At 28.2% G+C, this 20,655-nt stretch overlaps 1 protein-coding gene across 1 annotated transcript in view; it reads right to left on the minus strand.

Moving 5' to 3' along the window:
* LOC122271649 (low-density lipoprotein receptor-related protein 4) overlaps positions 1 to 20,655 on the minus strand; it is a 397,919-nt gene that overhangs the window by 42,353 nt on the left and 334,911 nt on the right. Inside the window, exons 20-23 of the mRNA XM_043053650.2 lie at positions 20,342 to 20,473; positions 12,267 to 12,404; positions 8,624 to 8,882; positions 752 to 914 (exon numbers count right to left, since the gene is read on the minus strand). Of these exons, the coding sequence (XP_042909584.1) occupies positions 752 to 914; positions 8,624 to 8,882; positions 12,267 to 12,404; positions 20,342 to 20,473 (692 nt within the window). The remainder of the gene's footprint in view (positions 1 to 751; positions 915 to 8,623; positions 8,883 to 12,266; positions 12,405 to 20,341; positions 20,474 to 20,655) is intronic.

Genomic DNA, 20,655 nt, shown 5'->3' on the forward strand with positions numbered 1-20,655 from the left:
TGGCAGTCATTGCCATTAATTTATCCCTAGCTTTTAAATCCGATATTTTTTATTCGATATTATTTATTACAGCAACCTTATCTCTAAACGAAAAATGCATTTGAGTAGCCCCTTTTTTGAGGAGTATGATTTCATCGTCGATCTTTTTTTTCGCAACGGATTTCATAATTTTTAACGGTTTTTTTATTGAGATGATTACTTACAAAATGCTGGAATATCACCAATAATATTAGAATAAAAAATTATTACATGCTCAATTGAAAAAAATATATAATAGTTTTATTTTGTAAACACATCGCCTTTGTTATTTTAAATTAGTAACATACATTTTTGTTATTATTAAAAATATCTTGTAGAAAGTTATTAGTGCTAAAGAGTTTTGCCGCTGATAGCTCGAAAAAATTATGCAACAGGGGAAAGTAGTACTGTACAGTAAGCGATCGATTTTGTACTTGATTCTGTTTGTAAGGTTCATAATTTACTGCTGCACATTGAACCAGTAGGTAGTCAACCTTTCGGCAAACTAATTAGATGCTAAGAAAATTAATATTTTGGGTTAAGTTAAATTTTCACATTAATTTCGTACAACTTATTATAAAATATAACGAATGATATCAATTTCTACGGCAATTTCCAATTAACATCTAGCATTATTAAGTATAGTAGCTCCTACTAGCTACATATATGACAATTCTAAACATTTAATTGAAGCTCAAGGCAATACTAAAAAAGGAAATATCTAATAACTTACATGTCTTCGAGCATCAGCCCATACAAGTTGGGCATTTTCTTTATCAATAGTTAAACCATTTGGCCATCCCAGTGTGTCCGATATGATGATCACTCTCTTACCACCATCCATTTCTGATCTCTCAATCCGTGGTTTGTTACCCCAGTCAGTCCAGTACATAAAACTATGAAAAATAAAATAAAACTTTTCAAGTATTAATGTCTTGAATCCAAGTTACAATTTACTGAGTTTGATAACATTATCGACTGATATCCGTGTGCATTACTGTCAAACGCTTGAATTTTCACGAAATCAAAGAAACTATTCTTGATTTTATTTTATTTTATAACCGTCGTTGAACAATCGAACCAATTTTAGGTTACTACTGCTCAACTCCGTAGCCTTGTAATTTTGAACCCAATCCAGAAGACAAGTAAACTCCTGGATCAGTACCCCCCAGAAGTATTGATTTGTTATGGAACATAGATGACTTTACGACTCGACAGGTTTAACGTGCATCGGTCACCATTTACTACACGGTCTTCGGCCGGCGGGGTTCGAACCTACGAACTCTTGGACATGGGCCCAGTGCCCTACCAACAAGGCTATCCCGGCCCAACTATTCTTGCTTATATAAACATTTCTCATCAAACTTTATTTTTTAGTAATAAGAAAAATTTGACGTCAAAGAGCAGTTGTTGGCTTGAAATTTATTCACCAGATAATAACACACTTGACTAAGAGAAAAGTGTTTTCTCTAATAATTGCACCGCTTTTCATAGCAATTATCGCTATTTAGGTTAATTCTAGAAATAAATTTAAAATATCTTAACCATAATCTATATTTTTGATAAGAAATGATTTCTAGATTCGTAAAAATAGGTGTTTTCTTAAGACATCAGTATGAAATTTTCAAATAAACTTAGTTAATCTTTCCATATTTCAATAATAGTTACATGCCATTACATATTTCTACCATTATATGTCAGTCATGGTATTACGAAGTACTAAGCTATAGGCCTTTATTTCGTGTTTCACATCACAGTTTTAATTCAGCATTTTAATTCAAAACATCACTGTAAACATCACTGTTATCATCACTGTTAACATCACAGCTACCTTTTGTAAAGCTGATGATTTATTCTAATTGTAAAGGGTACTATTTTCAGCAAAAAGTACTTCATCATGCTATACTGCTGACAATGTAAAATATTGATTTGAAAAAAAATGACAATGACTATATTTTTTTTGCGTTGCCCTATGCATCCCCAGATCTCAATATCAAGTATGCTTGTCATAAATTTTAAAATGTCATAAAGATCATTATCTATCTAATCTTTCAATATTGGAAATTGCTATGAATATGCCATAAGCGACCTATCAATAAATTGTTATGTCCATGCTAAAGGGAACCAAAGAAAAAATTCGAGAACCAGATATTGAGAATATGGCAATACATAAATTGTCCAATCTAGTGTAAAATATTATATTTATTTCTAAAATTTTATCCTAAAATTTTGTGAAGAAAACCATTTCAGGTGGTATTCAGATGATATTTCTATTGTTTGGGTGATATTATTCAGATATTCAGGTGAGAACATTTTAACTGGTATTCATCCTTAAAATGATGTGGACAATAAAATAAATAGTTCCAAAACTGAATTCCCGAATTCCCAACACTTTGATAAAGAAATCAGTCTAAAACATTTTATCTGCATTGCAAATGTTAAAGTAACGGTTTTTACTTAATTTTCCTGAATAAAATTAAATCCCAGATCACAAAAGAACTATGAAGCAGTACAATCCAATAAATAATTATCTATTCCAAAACGATAAATATTGCTTTTAAACTTAATCTATCAAAATAAATATTTTTTAATACTTTAATACCAACTTAATCCACTTCTCTAAGTTAAATACCTCATATTCTTCCAAAATCATTAATACTGCGAGAAATAATTTTAAGTAAACTTAAATAAAAATTTCCCGAGTACGCGAATAAAATATTAATGCGCTTAATCGCCAGAGAATGATGAACGCTTAAACAAATTGTTCATTTATGAATTTCTAACCTTTATTGGGAGGGAAATTTAATTCCCTTACCAGTAGTTTAAGTAGACTGAAGTCGTAATATAGGGTGGGAATTAATCTTCGTTATTTCTTCTTCAATACATCAATGACTTTAGGAGAGAGAGAATAGAGGGTAGCATGGAATTCGAAGATTTATATTCCAATATATCAAATTCTCGCGGCCGAGTTTAATTGAGGGGAATATTTGAGTAAGCTGAGTTTCCAGCCTAACAGTTTATGTATGATTTAGTTTATGGTTCAAAATTTTGACTTAGGTTTAGAGATATATTGTTTCAAAGCACTGATGGATAATATTTTTTAGTTGTTGATGTTTGTAAAATAGATTGCTGGTTAAAAAAGTTTTTTGTTTAAAATTTAAGCTGATTTATGATCCTGTAATACTACAGCGATACATTTTAAGTCATGTGTATTTATTTTTTTAAGTGAGTAAGTAATATAATAAAAGTGCGTATAACTTTTTAGTTGTTTTGAAGTTAAAATATGGTCGAAGTGTATTTTGAAGTAATTACTGCCTTATGTTCCCTCAGAATTTTAATTTAAAATTGTATTGAATCCACCATTTTAATTTGAAATTGTATTGTTGTATCCTGAATTTTAATTTGAAATTGTATTATTGTATCCTGTATTTTAATTTAATAATGTTACAATGTAATAAAATGTGTTTGAACTTAGAAAAGCATAACTGTTGATGCAAAGTTGTTTCTCGGTGGTCGAACATAATTGAGAGGAATATTTGAGTTCCAGCATAACAGTTAATGCATGATTTATTCTATGTTCCAAAATTTCGATTTAGGTTTAAAGAGATAAGGATTTTATGATTATTTTAAAGATATATTGTTTCTAAACACTAATGAATAATGTTTTTTAGTTGTTGTTACTCGTGAAATAGATTGCTGCTTTAAAAAACTTTTGTTTAAAGTTTAAGCTGATATATGATCCTGTAATATTACGGTGATTTATTTTAGGTTATATTAATTATTTATTTAGGAGGTAATATAATTCAAGTGTTTAACTTAGTTAAAATCGTTTTGAAGATTATTATTAAAAAACAATTGTATTAAAATGGCATTGTATCCCGCATTTTAATTTAATATTGTAACTGTTAAACCTGTTTAAACTTGAAGACCATAGTTTAGGAAATATAATATTTACTTCAAAAGTTTTAAATTAATTTGGAAACTTTTCAATGTAAATATTATGAATGTTTCAAATCAATGAATGATGCATAACGCTTTTTAGTTGTTGATGCTTATGGAACTGTGTAAATAATATTATATGTAATATTTAAGATTGAAAATGCCTAAGTTATAGTACTACATTTAGCTTTAAATAATGTACATGCTAAATATATTGAGAGAATAACATAGAAAGTATTTAATGACACAGAGAGCAAATTAAATACAGTCGGAGGGAATTATAAAATCATCATCAATATACGCTTTTCTTTTTTCTTTAATTTCATGTTATTTTTGTTTGCTTTATTAAGCGCATTTGAACTAGCAAAAAGCCTTGTTCTGCATTATATATTGCTTTTAGGAAAATTCAATAAACTATTCAAAGTAAATATTTTGTTTGCATGTTTTAATAATTTAGTTGATATCAAAAACATTTTAATATTTGTAATTAGAATAGAAATAATTAAGATTACAATATTAAAGTCAATACTAAGCATTTCCGCTTAGTTATACGAATGCCCCCGATTGTTTAAGGAACAATCATAATATGAAGGTAGTGTGATTTTATAAATGATTTGGAAGCATTGTACAAATGTAAATATAATCTGGATATATTATTTTAAATATTCATTTAAACATTAAAATTTGTTTTACTTGGCACAATTTAGAAGAAATTCTTGAGTCCAGTTGAAATTCTTGAGTCCAAAATTTGAAAACAAAAGCGTTTTTTAAACTGAATATCATAAGCTATTTCTAAATAAATATCATTTTTAAATTTCTTTCAATATAAATGCTTACTGGAATGAATCTTAAATAAATCATAAACTTATATAATGCAAAAATCATAAAAGTTAAGTAGAATATCATTAAAATTATAGAAACTAATACAATGTGGGAAAATGAAAATTATGACAACTTATCACAACAAATAAGTTTTCGAAATCTTACCGGATATATACTTTATTTCTTTGATTGATTATCAGAGCATGATTTATAGATAACACTGAAATATTTTTCATTGAATTATAAATGAGTAATTGAAATTTCAATGGCCATATTGCCAAACGTAAATATTACTCATCTACCAACATAATGAATAAATCTAAACTGAAACTAAAAAAAGGAATGAAAATAACAAAAACAAAATATTTCTTGATTAACAGTACCACTGGCGCCATCTGTTATTGAAATTATAAAAAGAGTCAAAACACTTACAAAAGCAGATTTTTTTACACCTTTATAAGTTTCTACTATATAGAATTTAATACTATAAAAATTATATAAGTTTGAAAAATATAAAACAGGGGCTTTCAATCTGTGGGTCAAGCTTTTAAAAACAGCACTCTGTGGTCAGCGCCGACGTAATTCGTACGAGTGCGAATTCGCATTGAAACCACCATCGCTGCGATTCGAACCCGGTTTACCTTATTGGGAGGCGAGTGCTCTATCCCGTGAGCCACCTCGGCTTTAGAAAATATACTTTGACAACAACAGAAATATGTTTGAAATTCTCTATGAATAAAAATTTTTAATTTTTATAGTTTTGAGTATTTTGCATAACACACCAAGCTCTCATTTTTTAAAATTGAAGCGTGATTGAACAAAATTGTACAAAATTGAACAAAAAGTGTCTAGGTATAAATTTTTAAATATTTTTCCAGTTTATTTGCTTACATTTAATATAATTTTGAAAAAAATAATAAAATATAGGTATAACATTACTGAATTCACCCGAAGTTAATTTTAGAAAGATTTGGTCAATCCACTTTTATTAGACCTTAATAAAGATCTAACTCAATGCGAACATAAATTTTCATAGTTTGCGCCCGGACATAATAGATCATTCAATTATGGAAAAATAAATTCGACTCTCTCCGACATTTGCATAACTACACTAAAGAGTCTCATTGAAACCATTACTAGAATATGATTAAAACAGAAACTCTGTAACTGGCATTTCTCTAGATAGTTGTAATAAATTAAAATAAAAGTTCCTACAAATGAACACATTCATTTATTAACTCCTTCAATTAAATAAACTGAAGTGTATATTCTATTAAATGCAGACTCTTTTTGATTCGTTCGCAAATGGGTGATATAACAGCAACGGAATAATTTGATTTATATGAGCAGTCATTTAATTTGCATGATAAAGCAATTTCAAGGTTAATGAAATTAAATAACAGCGTTTCATCTATATCGCTCTTATTAATTTGATGCTGCTGGTATATTAAAAGCTAAAAGCTATTGAAATAAACAACTAAGCAATTCTGGGAGCTGTGTATATTAATTATGCTTAGACAATTAGTTTATATTTAAAAAGCTAGCAATTAAAACATCGAATTTAGCAGTTTAAGCTCATTAAAATAGCTAGGCTTATTATTAGTATAAGAAAAAAAGTCCAATTTATCGTTGTAGAGGCGGAAATAAGGTCTTACCATTATGTTGACTTTAGTGAAAATTAAGTTTTATAATTGCGTTATTTTAAAACAATATTCATTTTTATTGATAAAAAATATCTAAACAATATGATACTAATAAATTCGCAAACAATAATGTATAATAACCAAAAACAAAAGTTTTGTGAACTTTTATTTCTTGAAATTATAAATTGCCTACAAGAAAATTTCAACGGTTCCACAACTCCAAACTTTAAAACAGATATAAATGCTTTTGACGGAAATTTTTATTTTATTGAAATTAGTTCTATTTATTTTTTCTTGTGCGCATAAATTGGCTTCTTAGAACACAATATAGATTATTGTTTATAAATTGGCTTTTAGAACCTAAATAAATTTTTTAGGTATAATTAGTTTATTTGCTATTAATTTCAATTTATGATTTTATTGGATGAGTTTTATCATGTATAGTGCGCAAGGAAAAGGAATCACCCTGAATAACTTCTTTTGATCTAATGGTCGGATCTTTACGTACTGCGACTCAATCTTAATGATTTGAGGAGTAGATCTCAAATATGCTAATTAGTAAGAGCAGACGATATTTTAAGTTATGAAATTAGACCCAAAAGCACATTTTCCCTGAAAAAAAATTTTTTTTGACGATTTTGAGTTTCTGCACTTAGGGGGTAGGGGAAATAGCTTGTTCAAGCTGTTTGGGCCTCTCAATGTTAATTTTATTTTTTGCTATAACTCTAGAGCATCTTAAAAAAATTGAATAATTTGTGAACGCCATTTTAATATTAATTAATCCAAAGATATTTCTCTGGAAAAAAATACACTTTAGAAAATATTTATTATTTTTTATCATTTTATTTACTAGCAGTCGATAATAATTTGAATTGTAATTTATACAAATTTTAACATTAATTGAAAGAATGCAATTTTACGAGACAAAATACAAATTAGGAAAGAAATCGTTGAAACAGTTCCTAAGAAATCAGATTTTAAAGAAGTTCTATATTTAACCCGGTGAAATAATTGGGATCGTATTTCCTAGATTTATCCCCCATTTTTTGAGAGTTTAAAAGTAAAATACGTGGGGAAAAAAAGGTACGTTTAGTTAAACAAAGTACGCTTTTGTGTCTGATTACTTAACTTAAAATATCATTTTCAATAACTTACATATTTGCGGACATTACCTCGCATCATTAAGATTTAGTCCTAGTTTGTGAAAAACCAATCTTTACTTCAAAATTTATTTAGGGTGTAACCTTTTTGGGTGCGCATTGTATTTTATTGTATTACACGTGCTAAATATTTTGTTCTGTTTAACACAAAACTGCCAAATTAAGTGTTAGTTACTTGGGTGATAGGTCATTGCTCAACTGGAACTTTATAAAAACAAATTCAATAACAATAATCATAAAAGATTTTGAGTGTCTAAATTTTTATGAATTATTGAACTTCCTTTGGATCTGATTACTGAACTTTATCAATGAACTTTTTTGAACCTATATGTGTCCCTCTAGCAAAGATATCACTAAAAAGTTATTAAATAAAAATACCATGTGAAAAGTTATAGTTTCAGGTAAAATAAACAATATCATTCCTCCATAATTCAAAATTTACCAGTGATTGTAATTAGCGAGGTGTAAATTTTTAGTCTAGCCTTTACACAGAACATTAACGCAATAAATTATTTTTGATAGGAAAAAAATATATAATTATACTTTTAAAACAAAACATCCCGGAAATATTTTATTCCTAATGTTTTAAAGTAAATTTAAATTTTTTCCACCTGCTCAAGGTTGGGTCTATTTTCACATATTCAAAACAAACTGTAAACTAGTTGTACAATTTTAAGTAATAACTATAAGAATTATTATATTATTGGCAATCCTTATCTATTGATATTCAAGAACTCTTATATTATATCACTTTTTTTTGGTTTAATTTCATGATCTATAAATAAATTAAATTTTAAACAACTTTGAGCATAATAATCAATTAAAAAACGTTTTCAAGTAATGAGCAGATTTAAAGTAAAACTATTTTCGTCACAATTGTTCAATTAATATACTTAAATAAATCTGCATTTAAAATAGGAATTATTAAAGAATTAAAATAGTTGAAGTTGATAAATTCCGTTCGTAATCTATTTGGAAGCATATAGAATATTTGAATTTGTTTTTAAATGGATTTTTTTCAAATTACCCATAATAACTTACCCAGGTTCATAGTGCAGAGCAATAGCTCTGGGGCTGTCTAAGTTGCTCCAAATCAAGACTTTTCTGTGTGAACCGTCTAATTCCGATACTTCAATGCATTTACGTTGATCGTCTGTCCAATACAACTTTCGACCAATTGAGTCCACAGCCAAAAAATCAACCGAGCCAAGACCTTTAGTTATAATATGTTCTATTCGAGAGCCATCCAGATCTGAACTTTGAATTCTGTCTTTATCTGTATCAGATAAGTATATTTTCTCTAGAAGATATAAAAAAAATACACATTTTTTACCAAAATTATGAGACCTCATTTTACAGAAATAAGTTTGTAATTTAAAAATATTTCATTTTAGTTGATCACAAAGTTCCTCTAAATTATTGTTGATAACAATCACGGCTATTTTTTTTGTACAGAGAGCAAAAAGGAGGACCACCCTGAATAAATTTTCATCAAATGACCGCATTTTCATGATCTAGGACTCAATCTTAATGGTTCGAAGGGGTGATCTCAAATATGCAAATTAATAAGCGCAGATGATATTTCAAATTAGGAAATCAGACACAAAAACATATTTTATGAATTCGCATACTTTTTTTTACGAAATATTTGGATTTGATCTCCAAAACAAAGGGGGTAGCCGCAATCTTGGGAAATATGGTCCCAATAGTTTGGTCATGAGAGCGTTCCAAAGTGTGAACTCTTTAATGTTAATTTCACTTTTTGTGTATTTCGTTATATATCGAGAACTAGTTAAGAGAATAGCAAAATGCTTACATTCAATTATAAAATTCATTTACCCAAAAATAACTCTATGCAAAAAATAAATTTTAGTAAATACTTATCATTTTTTATTCTCTTATTTAAGAATGGTCAAAAAATGTTGAATTGTTAGGTATCAAATTTTTTGCATCATTTTAAATAATATAGTTTTGCATGGCAAAATACAAAATTTGATTGAAATCGGTCGAATAGTTCCTGAGGAATCAAATTTTAAGACTTCAAAATTAAGAATTACGACTTCTTTGAAATTTACTTTGTTTGTGGTAATTTTTATTTAGCTGAGATGCGTTATTTTACCACAAGTTTTGAATGAAATCTAAGAATTGAAATCTATGAATGCAAAAAATTATAAATAAATAAATAACAAGATAATTTCCTTATTAGTTTAAAGAAAAAGAAAATGTTTAACAGTTCTTCTGACAGTTTTTTAGAAGGTGTTTTTAACAGTAATTCCTTATTGATTTTTTGGGAAACTTCTTCATAACTCTGAAACAAAATATATTTAAAGCGTTGAGTTTAAGGCACTGAACTTAACTCATGTAATTTAACACTCTTTTGTTTATCGTAAGATAAAAATAATGGAACCTTAAATATGGCCGGGCTGCAAACTTTCTATTCTTAGTGGTAAATTTTCTTATAATGGTTGTAAATTTTATTTTGAAGTATAAATCTTTGTTTAGTGAATTTGATTTAAAGTTACTTTCCACACCACTGCATTTACACGTGGACGATTCAAAATTACTTTATTCCAGTTCTTGATTCTTGTTTTCTGGGTTGGGTTCAAAATTACATGGCTGCAAAGTTGAACAGTGATAATCGTAAACTTAGAATTGAGTCGGCTGTTATATACCGGTTATAAAATAAAATTAAATGAGTCAGTTTCTGTCCTGATTCTTTTTTAGTTTGATTAATTTCAAAAACACAAGGCTATAGAGAGTAATTTATATTCATACTGTATTAACATGGCATAAACTTCCACTAAATCCTTTAATTCACAATATTTGAAGAACACAATTTAAAATATAACTACCAGCATAAATTCGAGCAGCCTCTCTAAGCTTATAGAACATTTCCTTACCCTTAAAAATTATACAAAAGTTTTTAAGTTATGGATCGTTATCCAACAAAATTTGACTTTTTCTAATGAGGAAGTAAGTATTATCCTTGCATTTAAGGATGTAAATTATGTTAAAAATTTAAATTAATTTGCATATTTGGTAGCATTTTTTCAATCATACTTCCAATGCAAAATTGAAATGTAACTCGAAACAACGAAACGCATCATAGGGGTCAAAACAGGTCTAAAATTTACAAAGAATTATTTTTGTAAATAACAGCAACACGTTGTTATTAAGAGACTAAAAAATTAAATTTATATTTAAATCTTTAAAAAATCACGCTTGTTTCTCATTCGCATCTAAATAGTGAAACCCTCGAGTATCATCTTATTTGTGTAAACGCATTCTCAAGTAAATGATCAGAGTTTTGTCCTATTCCGTGCTCCACTTGGAAATCTATTCTGTGGCTGATCTGGGCCTCGGTGACCTCCACCGCCACTAACAAAGGTTTTTCTTTTTGATTTTTCCTTCCATTTTTTCCGTTAGCAAATGATCTGACGCTCGGTGGCTGAGCGGGAACGCTTAGCGCTGTCGTGCCACAGGTCCCTGGTTCGATCCTCGGGCCAGGCAAGGTTGACTCAGCCTTTCATCCCTTCAGTGGGTCGATAAATGAGTACCAAGCATGCTTGGGAACTAAACACTGGGAATTCCGCGATCGGTTGACCACCTGGCCGGAACATCTGCTCCTGCACCCCAGAGCCCAAGGTCAAGAAAACTGAGATGGGCACAGTAGGCCTTGGCCCTCTAGGGCTGTCGCGCCACTGAGTTTAGTTCTTTAAATGATCTTTTTTCCTTTTCTTTTGTTCTCCCTAACGTGTTTCACTTTCCTGATTCACTTGGCATCCTGACGAAAGAATTTTGGCCCGTTATATCACTGAAGAAAAGCAACCGTTGGCAATCAATGACCATTCACTTACAAAGATTTTGCTCTTCATTTTCCTAATTTTAATAAATTGATTTTTCTAATTGAAAAGAAGATTTTGTAGCAATGATTTTGCTACAAAGATCTTTTTCCTTTCCCTTTTTTTCGTTAACAACTGAGTCTCTTTTCTCCTCTTTTTTTACTAGCCTGTTTCATTTTCCTGATTCACGGTGACAGAAATTGTGGCCCGTTATATCACTGACGAAAAGCATTTTAAAATATATGTTCTTTGTTTAAGTTTTCTTGGAATAATTTATTTTTCCATACTTATTTGTTATTTAATTAAATCCTGCCTCGTTGGCTACCACCAACTATTCACCTACAGAGAGTTTGCTTTTGATTTTATTAATTTTAATGACTTGATTTTCCTAATTGAAAAGAAGATTTAAAAAAAATCCTTTTAAAGTATGGTCTGGCTCCAACGGAACATCGCCAAAAAATGTAGACCTCAGTCAACTTTCTTTTTGATATTTTTAATATTTATTTACCTTTTTAAACACATTAAATATAAACGAAACAACAACAAAACGTAATTGAATTTCTTTTTGCCAGTTTTCTTTACTTTTCCCCCATATTTATGTTAGGGAAACTTCGTTTATATCGGATAATAATTAACCAAGTTTAATAGATGTTTCATTTAAGTAAATCTTTGAAGTCGTAAATCTTTTTAAGTAAATCGTTTAAGCAAATACTTGAATTTTATAATACGAAATACATCAAGTTTTTTATTAAGAAAAATAAATTATTATAAAGATAAGTACTTAACTCCAATAATAATAATAATACTGTTTATCAAAAAGAAAAAAAATGGATAAAACCTACCTCCTTTCGTGTCGACATCCAAGGCAATGACGTTATGCAAATTACTTATGGGGAGAACAACATCTGCCGTGTACGGGACATCTAGGGATATTTTTCGAATATCTGTTCTTTTCGCCATGATCAGGAAATTCTTCATCCCTGAAAAATGCGCAAATAATAAAAGTTCCTGGGCAACCAATAAACTCGAGTCGATAGAAAGTTGAGAACTTTTCTCAAAACTTCTTCTGCTCTTAAGAATATCATGTATATTAATCAAAATGGCTGAAGCTTTTAATGGATTTAAAAGGTTTTTATTTTTAATATGTAAAGAATTTTAAATTGTTACGAAGAATTTGGTAATTATCTCCTTTAATTAGTGATATTGGTAAGTAAAAATGCTTTTCGGATGCTATTTGAGATAAAAATGTATCGTAAAGTAACATTCCAAAGATAGAGTTCAGAGAAATATTTATACATTTTGATGAATATATTATCGGATGTTTCCATTCCATATCCGAAGCAGAAACGATTTTTTTGTTCTTTTATTTTATACTTTATTAATTTCCATGTCTTTTAAAGTTTTCCTGTCAATACTACTATCATTTTATTCATTTTAATTATGCAAAATGCCTTCTGAAATCCGTGATCCATTTTTTGACTTTCAAACAACTGCAGAGAAATAGTTAACACATCATGTGTTTAGGTATAGTAAAGTGGCTAAACGATAGAAAAGAAAAATGCTTGCAGTACCATCTGGTATTAAATTGGAGAGTTAGTGTCACTATCATAAAAAATGATGTGAGATGTGAAGAACGGGTTAGTTAAAAAATTGTAAAGCATCATCAATTTAATAAAAATTAAGTACTTTTAATGCTGAAAAAAAGAATGTCAATTTTCTCGGAACCAGATTACATTGAGGGAAAAATGGTGACTAGTTATCCCCAGATACTAATATCTTTAATGCATACAAAATTTCTAAAATGAAGAAAAATTTCTAAAATGAAAATTTTAATGAGGAAAAATCTCTGGTGAAAAAAAATATGCCTGGTTAGTAAATACAACATTAATATTCATCAAAACGATTCATCAAACTCTTAGGTAATTTTTCCGATCATATGGTAATGGTTTACTGGAAAATTTCTTCTGAATTCTCTTTCTTATTGCCAGATATTTAGTAGAAAATACAAAACTGGAAAGTAAATTTAACCGAATAAATGTTTTTTATTTCATGTTCTAAGGTATAAGGATAATGTTTGTAATTTTTTTTTCGTAATCCTAGTTTCAAAAAAATAGTATTAAAAAAATATTAAGCTGAGCTATTAAAGAAATGGAGAGTTTTAATTAATATGATTTAAACTTGACGGAATATTATTTATGTTTAAAATTCAATGATGCTGATCAACCAATTCCCAACAAATCCTGGTTCAGCTCAAAACTTGGTATGGCAGCAATCTTGAACAATCTTGTAATTCAAAATAAACAAATTATACTGAATTAAGATGCAAATATTTTCACAGTTTGCAATAAAGTACTTCAAAGCGTTTGAAAGTATCTCAAACCTATATTAGCCGAGTTGAATTTTTAAAAAAATAAAATCTGGTATTTGACAAACAAATCTGTAGCCATCATATTTGTACAACAAAGAACGAAATTTGCGACTTTTTTGAGCAAAAATGTGTTGAATATCGCTGTAACCAATACAAATAACTATTCATACAATATCATCGCCCACAAAACAGTTCTTTCACATCATTATCTAATGTCATAAAAAATTTTAATTATTCACATCATGAATTTTATAAGACATTATCATATTCAAAAAAGGTATTTTGACTAAACATAGTGTTGTGAAAAAAGTTCACAACATTATTTTCAACTTACAAAGTATCTTATGAATTAGTAATTGTGCACAGCACAATTTTCATTTATCTTTATTTAATGTCATAAGGTAGTACAAAGAAGCTTGATTTTTCTTTAAACGATCATTATTTCAACCCAAAATGTATCTCCTCTTATCAAAATAATTTATGCTTTAGTATCTTATACCAAAAGTAATATAACTGAGTACGAAAGCATTTTTATACCATTATTTTTGCTATATGGAAAAGAAGGAAAGCTTTGACGAATATTATATTCAAAAGGCACAAAACCAAAAAATTTAAGAGCTTCCTTATTAGTTTTTTTGTAGGTAAAAATAAAAATATATTGCTTAAAACATGACTATCTAATTTAAACAATTTCATTTACTTCTTAACAGTTACATTAAATTATTAATATCACTAAAATATATCAAATTTTGTGAGTATAATTTGAACACAATACTTGAAGTTGCATTATCAATTTTAATTTGAGTATAACTAACATTTGAAGCATACAAATGAGTTTCTCAATTACATTGTTTGACACTTCTAAACAATTCGCTACTTTACATAACAATAATTAATTTGCAGATATTCAATTAATGAATTCCATGTAGATAAACATTGTCGTCCAGCAAAGTTCGAGAACAATTGTTGAATTGCTCTAATAATTACTCCCTTTTGAATTCTCTCCTACCGTGAAATTTGAATTTTAAGCTCTTGTCAAGAATACTATATTTTACAAACAGTTCGTAATTTACTTAAAACCAATTTATATTTATTCGAGAAACCATAACGTAATTATTTTATTTGTAATTAGGTTATGAATTTTTAAATTTAATGGAATAAATAGTACTTTATTCAGTTTTTGGTCTGGTGAAAATTATTTTAAAGTTATGATCTACATTTATTGAAAACTTTTCAATGAGTGATTTGACCAAAAAATGAGTTTCACTTAATGTTATTTTAATATTTATTTATTCATCATGTTTTGGTTCTTATAGATTGGTAATTATTACAATCTACAAAATTTCTGAAATCGTTTATATTATTTTCTTGATGTATAATTATCTGCATTTGTACGAAACTATATTGATTAAATACTAGAATTTACCTAAAAATGAATTCTGGAAGAATTTGTACTTAAAACTTGCGATTTCTGTAATTATTTTTAGTAAATTTTTAAATATTTTTTTTACGATAGTTCTAAGTTAAGTCTTATTTCCTTAAACACATTTTGAGATCGATTAGTGTTTATACATTCTGTTGAATGAGCTTTAATTTTGTTAAACATAAATTTATTTTAATTGTATTATTTTAATTGTTTTTTAATTGTAATTAGGTTATGAATTTTTAAATTTAATGGAAAAAATACTTTATTCAGTTTTTGGCCTGGTGAATTTGATTTTAAAGTTATGATCTACATTTATTTAAAACTTTTCAATGAGTGATTTGACCTAAAAATGAGTTTCACTTAATGTTATTTTTATATTTATTTATTCATCATGTTTTGGTTCTTAGAGACTGGTAATTATTACAATCTACAAAATTGCGGCAATCGTATGTATTATTTCCTTGATTTATCTATATCTGTACAAAATATATAATTTTGTTTAAATACTAGATTGTTACATATTGTTTAAATACTAGAATTTACCTGGAAATAAATTCTAGAAGAATTTGTACTTAAAACTTGTAATTTCTGTAATTATTTTGAGTGAATTTAATTTTTTTTTCTTTTATGATATTTCTAAGTTAAGTCTTATTTCCTTAAACACATTTTGAGATCGATTAGTGTTTATACATTATGTCGAATGAGCTTTGATTTTGTTAAACATAGAACTTATTCAATTCATTTTAAACAGCATGAGGTTTAATAAAAATTCCGTGTGTTTTTAAGGAAATACTTAACTATAATTGTATTTTTAGTTTTAAAATTTCTTTACCACTTTTTAATTAACTGATCAAATGATATATTTTCTTCATAATTGAAAATTCGTGAAAGGGGAAAATTCGACATAGTGAGATAATTTAAATAAATAATCATTGATTTGAAAATTTTACAATAAATTTTTTAAATAATCAACCACCTGTTACCATAAGGGCAGCAGGTGGTCATCAGGTCTCTTCATCGTGTCTTATCGGTGACAGAATGAGTCACGTGAGTATTGGAAGATTCACAGCACTTTACTAACGTCTGCAGGCAGCTGCTACCTAGTTAGTCTCGCAAAAGACGCTTTATGACGTTTTTAAATCAACCCCTCCACATCCCTTAAAAAATTCCAAACAAGTTAGAGTGGGTGATCACAGAGAAGATCACTTCAGAGTGTTTTTCAACAAATAAGCACCATTTCTTTGTCTTCCCTTTGCTTTTTGACACCACATTATAAGGTGAAAGTTATTTGTTTTAAATAAGCTTTACCATGCCAATACAGTTTTGTTGTTGTTTTATTTTATAACAGGCATTGAACTGTCAACCCAATAATGAGTTTTCAAAGTTTAACGCTTAAATCCTTAGTATTGTAATTTTGAACCCAGCCCAAATAACAAGGGAACTCCTGGCTCCAGCATTCGAGAAAACTAACCTTTGGAGAGAACTTTTTGATGGAACTAACCCGCATTTTCGTTACATGGAGAGGAAAACAACGAAAACCTACCACGGTAAGCCCGACGGTAAGGGGATTCTAACCCATGATTCATCTAACACTGAGGATATTTTGAGTTAGCAGTGTGGTCGGCGTGAGCCGAAAGTAGAATTCGCATCTACCATTCACTACTGGGAAATTATAACAAATTTAGTAATAATGAAAAATTCTACTTTTTTTTTTTAATTTTTAAAATTTGTATGTTTGATAGTTCCTACGGGGTATTTTTGCTGACGTAGACATTTAATCAAATATTAATAGTTGATGTAATTCTTGTTAAAAAAAAATCCTTTCTTTTTAATTTTTTGAAACAAATTGGAAAGTTATTTCAATATTTCTGAGTATAGGTAGGTTTTGGATAATTTGGTAAAGGTAAGACCCAAAGTCATACTCTCAGGCTTAATTATGCTTCAGCCAATTCTGATAAATCACATAAATTGAGCATAACTGAGCTGTTAGAATTTTCATTCTAAATCTATGATAAAATAACCGGTAGGAGTCAGCCCATCCAATTAACCATAAAGTTTACGGTGAATACCATTTTTTCCTGTAAGGTTGTCGAAACCTTTTACAACTAGTATGGTTATAAAACCACGAATACAAAACTATACAGTTTTATTTAACCATTTACAACTAGCATGGTTTCAAATCCATAAAGAAAGAATTTTACTGGACATTGAATATAGGTTTTTTGTAATGTCATTTGCTTTGGAGAGTGCAGATCACAAATTGGGAGGGCAGGACACTGGAAACTCTACGTGTGTTGAAGGGGAAGGAGAAAATATTATGATGCCAACGCTGGGATTCGAACTCCCGCTCTGTCGGTGACGAGACTGACGTATTAACTCTCTCGGCTATAATATGTATGCATCTGCAAGGAGCTAAATTGCTTTAGTATGTGGACTTTGTTGGTGGACTTTGTTTTAATCATATTATTTCATATTAGGTGAAGCAGTTTTTCTCACAGTTAACAGGTTGAATAAATGGTTATTTAACTGTATTATGGTTGATTATAGTTATTTGACTGGTTTGTTAAAATATAGTAAAATAACAATTAAACAAGTTGTTATTTAACCATTTTTTTTTCGAAAAATTTCTAACTGTGAGCAAAATGTGTTTATCTGTTGAGTAGAGTTATTTATACATTTAGTTAAGGTTGAAGTATAAGTTTCATACGCTCAGAAAGTTTAGCAAACTTTTCAGTTTTTGTTGGTTAAATAAACTCGTCCTGAATTATTTTTTAGCTTCAAATTAAAGTTATTAAATTTTAGAAATATTTAATAAAAAATAATTTTGTTAGTGGAATTTAAATCTTAGAATCTTTCGTAGATTAACGTAACGAACTAACACGAACATATTTCTCATATTTTTCATCTTGCAAATTATTTGAATTTCTATTTTTAAAAAAAGGATTAAAAAAATCAATAGTTTTTCCATCAACATCAACGCTATTTATCATTTTTTTTCCTTCAACAAAAACGCTTCAAAAGAAGCGTATAGCCATCAAGCACGAAAAGTAGAACCATAAAACCTTATTAAGAGAAGAGTTTTTGAGGAGATGAAGTAGAAAAATGCTTCTTTAAAAAAGAAGTAATTAATAAACGCATGAAAATGGTTTTAACGCTTTAATTTTCCTAAATAATGATGTTTTTACTAAAAGTATAAAAACTTCGAATTTTTTTCAATGAAATGTTTTGGTATTAGATATTCATTTTTTCATAAGCGTTAAGCCTAATAGTAAGACACTTTTCTTGTTAGAGCATGCATGTTTTTTTTATTGGTTGAATTTTTTTCATTGATTTAATATGTTAACTTAATCATTCGTAAATGAAAATTTAACTTGAAATTAAATTTATAAAAATAGTTTATGCATGATATTAAATTACGCATGGAAAAAAAGGGTAATAAGCTGTCATTATTTATTTGTTTGCTTTACTTTATAATATCATTTTATATAAATTTAAATTCTGACATTTGATGTTTAGTAAAATGATTAAGCTATTTCTGTCCTCTAATCACTATCCAAACTGCCAAAAGATGTATTTTGATATCATTTGTATCGTTGAAGGGTTATGCATATGCATCTTGGTATGCATATTAATTTTTTTAAGCAAATCATTTTATATGGATTTTGGTATGCATATTAATTTTTTTAAACAAACCATTTTCATAAACTCTCGTTCTAGTTTTAAATAAATATACCTAGAAACAACTGTAATTAAAAGAGACTACAATTTTAAATTTTTACTATTATTATTAATTTAAATAAATCAAGATTAGGAAGATTCAAAATTGTTTTTTCCAGTTTTCTTTTATTTATTTAATAGGAGTCTACATAAGATTTGGTTTCGCAATTCGGTTTCACTCTGAAAGGAAAACGCAATTAAACTTCGTTTTAAAAAGCAAATGCTTTCATACCTTTTAAAATCAAATGTAGCTCCCTATCCCTAAAATCTCAACAAAGAAAAAATAGTTAAACTGTTTGAAAAGGAAGTGGAAAAAAAGAATTTAATCCATAGCCTGTAATTATTGCATATAAATTGAAATTCTGCCTTTTCAATTACTTATAAGATAATCTCTATACACTCTTATTTACTACCATAAACTAGGTTATTGGTAACATTATAGTTATCATTCAAGTTGTTAGGTTACCTCAAGTAATAATTTTAATAGTGTTAAACAGCATTTATTTAGATTCGTTATAATATTCGTTATATAGGTTACCTTAAATTATAATTTAAATAGTGTTGATTAGTTAGTTATACGTTAAGTACTTATTTAGAATAATTTTTATTACTATATAAATAAAAACTTAGTTAGGAAGTAATGGTAAAAATTTATTTTTGATACTTTTTAATATGTCTGTAGAAATTTTAAATATAGATGGTGCCATACCAATATCGTTGCCATACCAATTATTAATGTTACCTTTTTCAAGAAATAGAATGCAAAGTGATTTTATAAATGTGCGATTTGAAACTCGCGTGTCGTAATAATATCGTAATAAAAATACTGGAATTTCAACTCACGTAGTAAAGCGCGGCAATAACTGACTTAAAAAAGTCATTTAGATTTATGACAAATAAAGAATGTCAGAAAGTAATAAATTCTATGGGCAATTTGTAACTCACAAATCGTAATAAATGTATCGGAATCTTAAAAACCATATGGTAATAGGTAATTATAAATAAAAAAAAAAAGAATTATCACTCGGATTTATGATGACATCAGCAAAAATTACGCTAATTTGAAAATCGCGTATTGTAATATCGTATAAAAAATATTGGATCTTTTAAAACCATGTTTAATTTTGTAGCAACAGCCAATGAAATAGCTATCGAGAAACAACATAGATTTACATTAGAATCAATGCAAATTGAGTGCATTAAAGAGTGATGACTCAAATGTGATGTTCAAAATATTGAAAATTTTTTTTTCATTTTCTGGAGAAAAAAATCATTGCATTCGGAAGCACCAGCAGGACGCGCATTGCAGTCAGTGGGCAGCAGATTATGCACCCCTAGGTTAAGGTTACCATAGCACTTGAATGTCACTGTGCTTTTAAATAAATATAAAAGGAATATATTTTTACCTTTAGCGCAAGTCTTTTTATCACTTTGAAGCAATATTCCAGTGGGACATTTACACGCAAATCCAGCTGGCTTTGGGGCCATTAGACACAAATGACTGCATCCTCCGTTATTTGTCTTGCATTCATTAGTTACTAAAAAATAAAATGCAATAATGTTAAATTGTGGTAACATTAAAACTAAATACATATGAATTTATATATTTTATTAAAAGTGAAAGTATTAGGATGATTATTGCAGCACTTTAAAAGAACAAATTGTATCAAGTTACTATAATTGTAATAATATGTACTTAAAATTCTTCGTACGACTGCTC

The sequence above is a fragment of the Parasteatoda tepidariorum genome, chromosome 8, assembly GCF_043381705.1.
Source record: "Parasteatoda tepidariorum isolate YZ-2023 chromosome 8, CAS_Ptep_4.0, whole genome shotgun sequence".
Classification (NCBI taxonomy): Eukaryota; Metazoa; Arthropoda; class Arachnida; order Araneae; family Theridiidae; genus Parasteatoda; species Parasteatoda tepidariorum.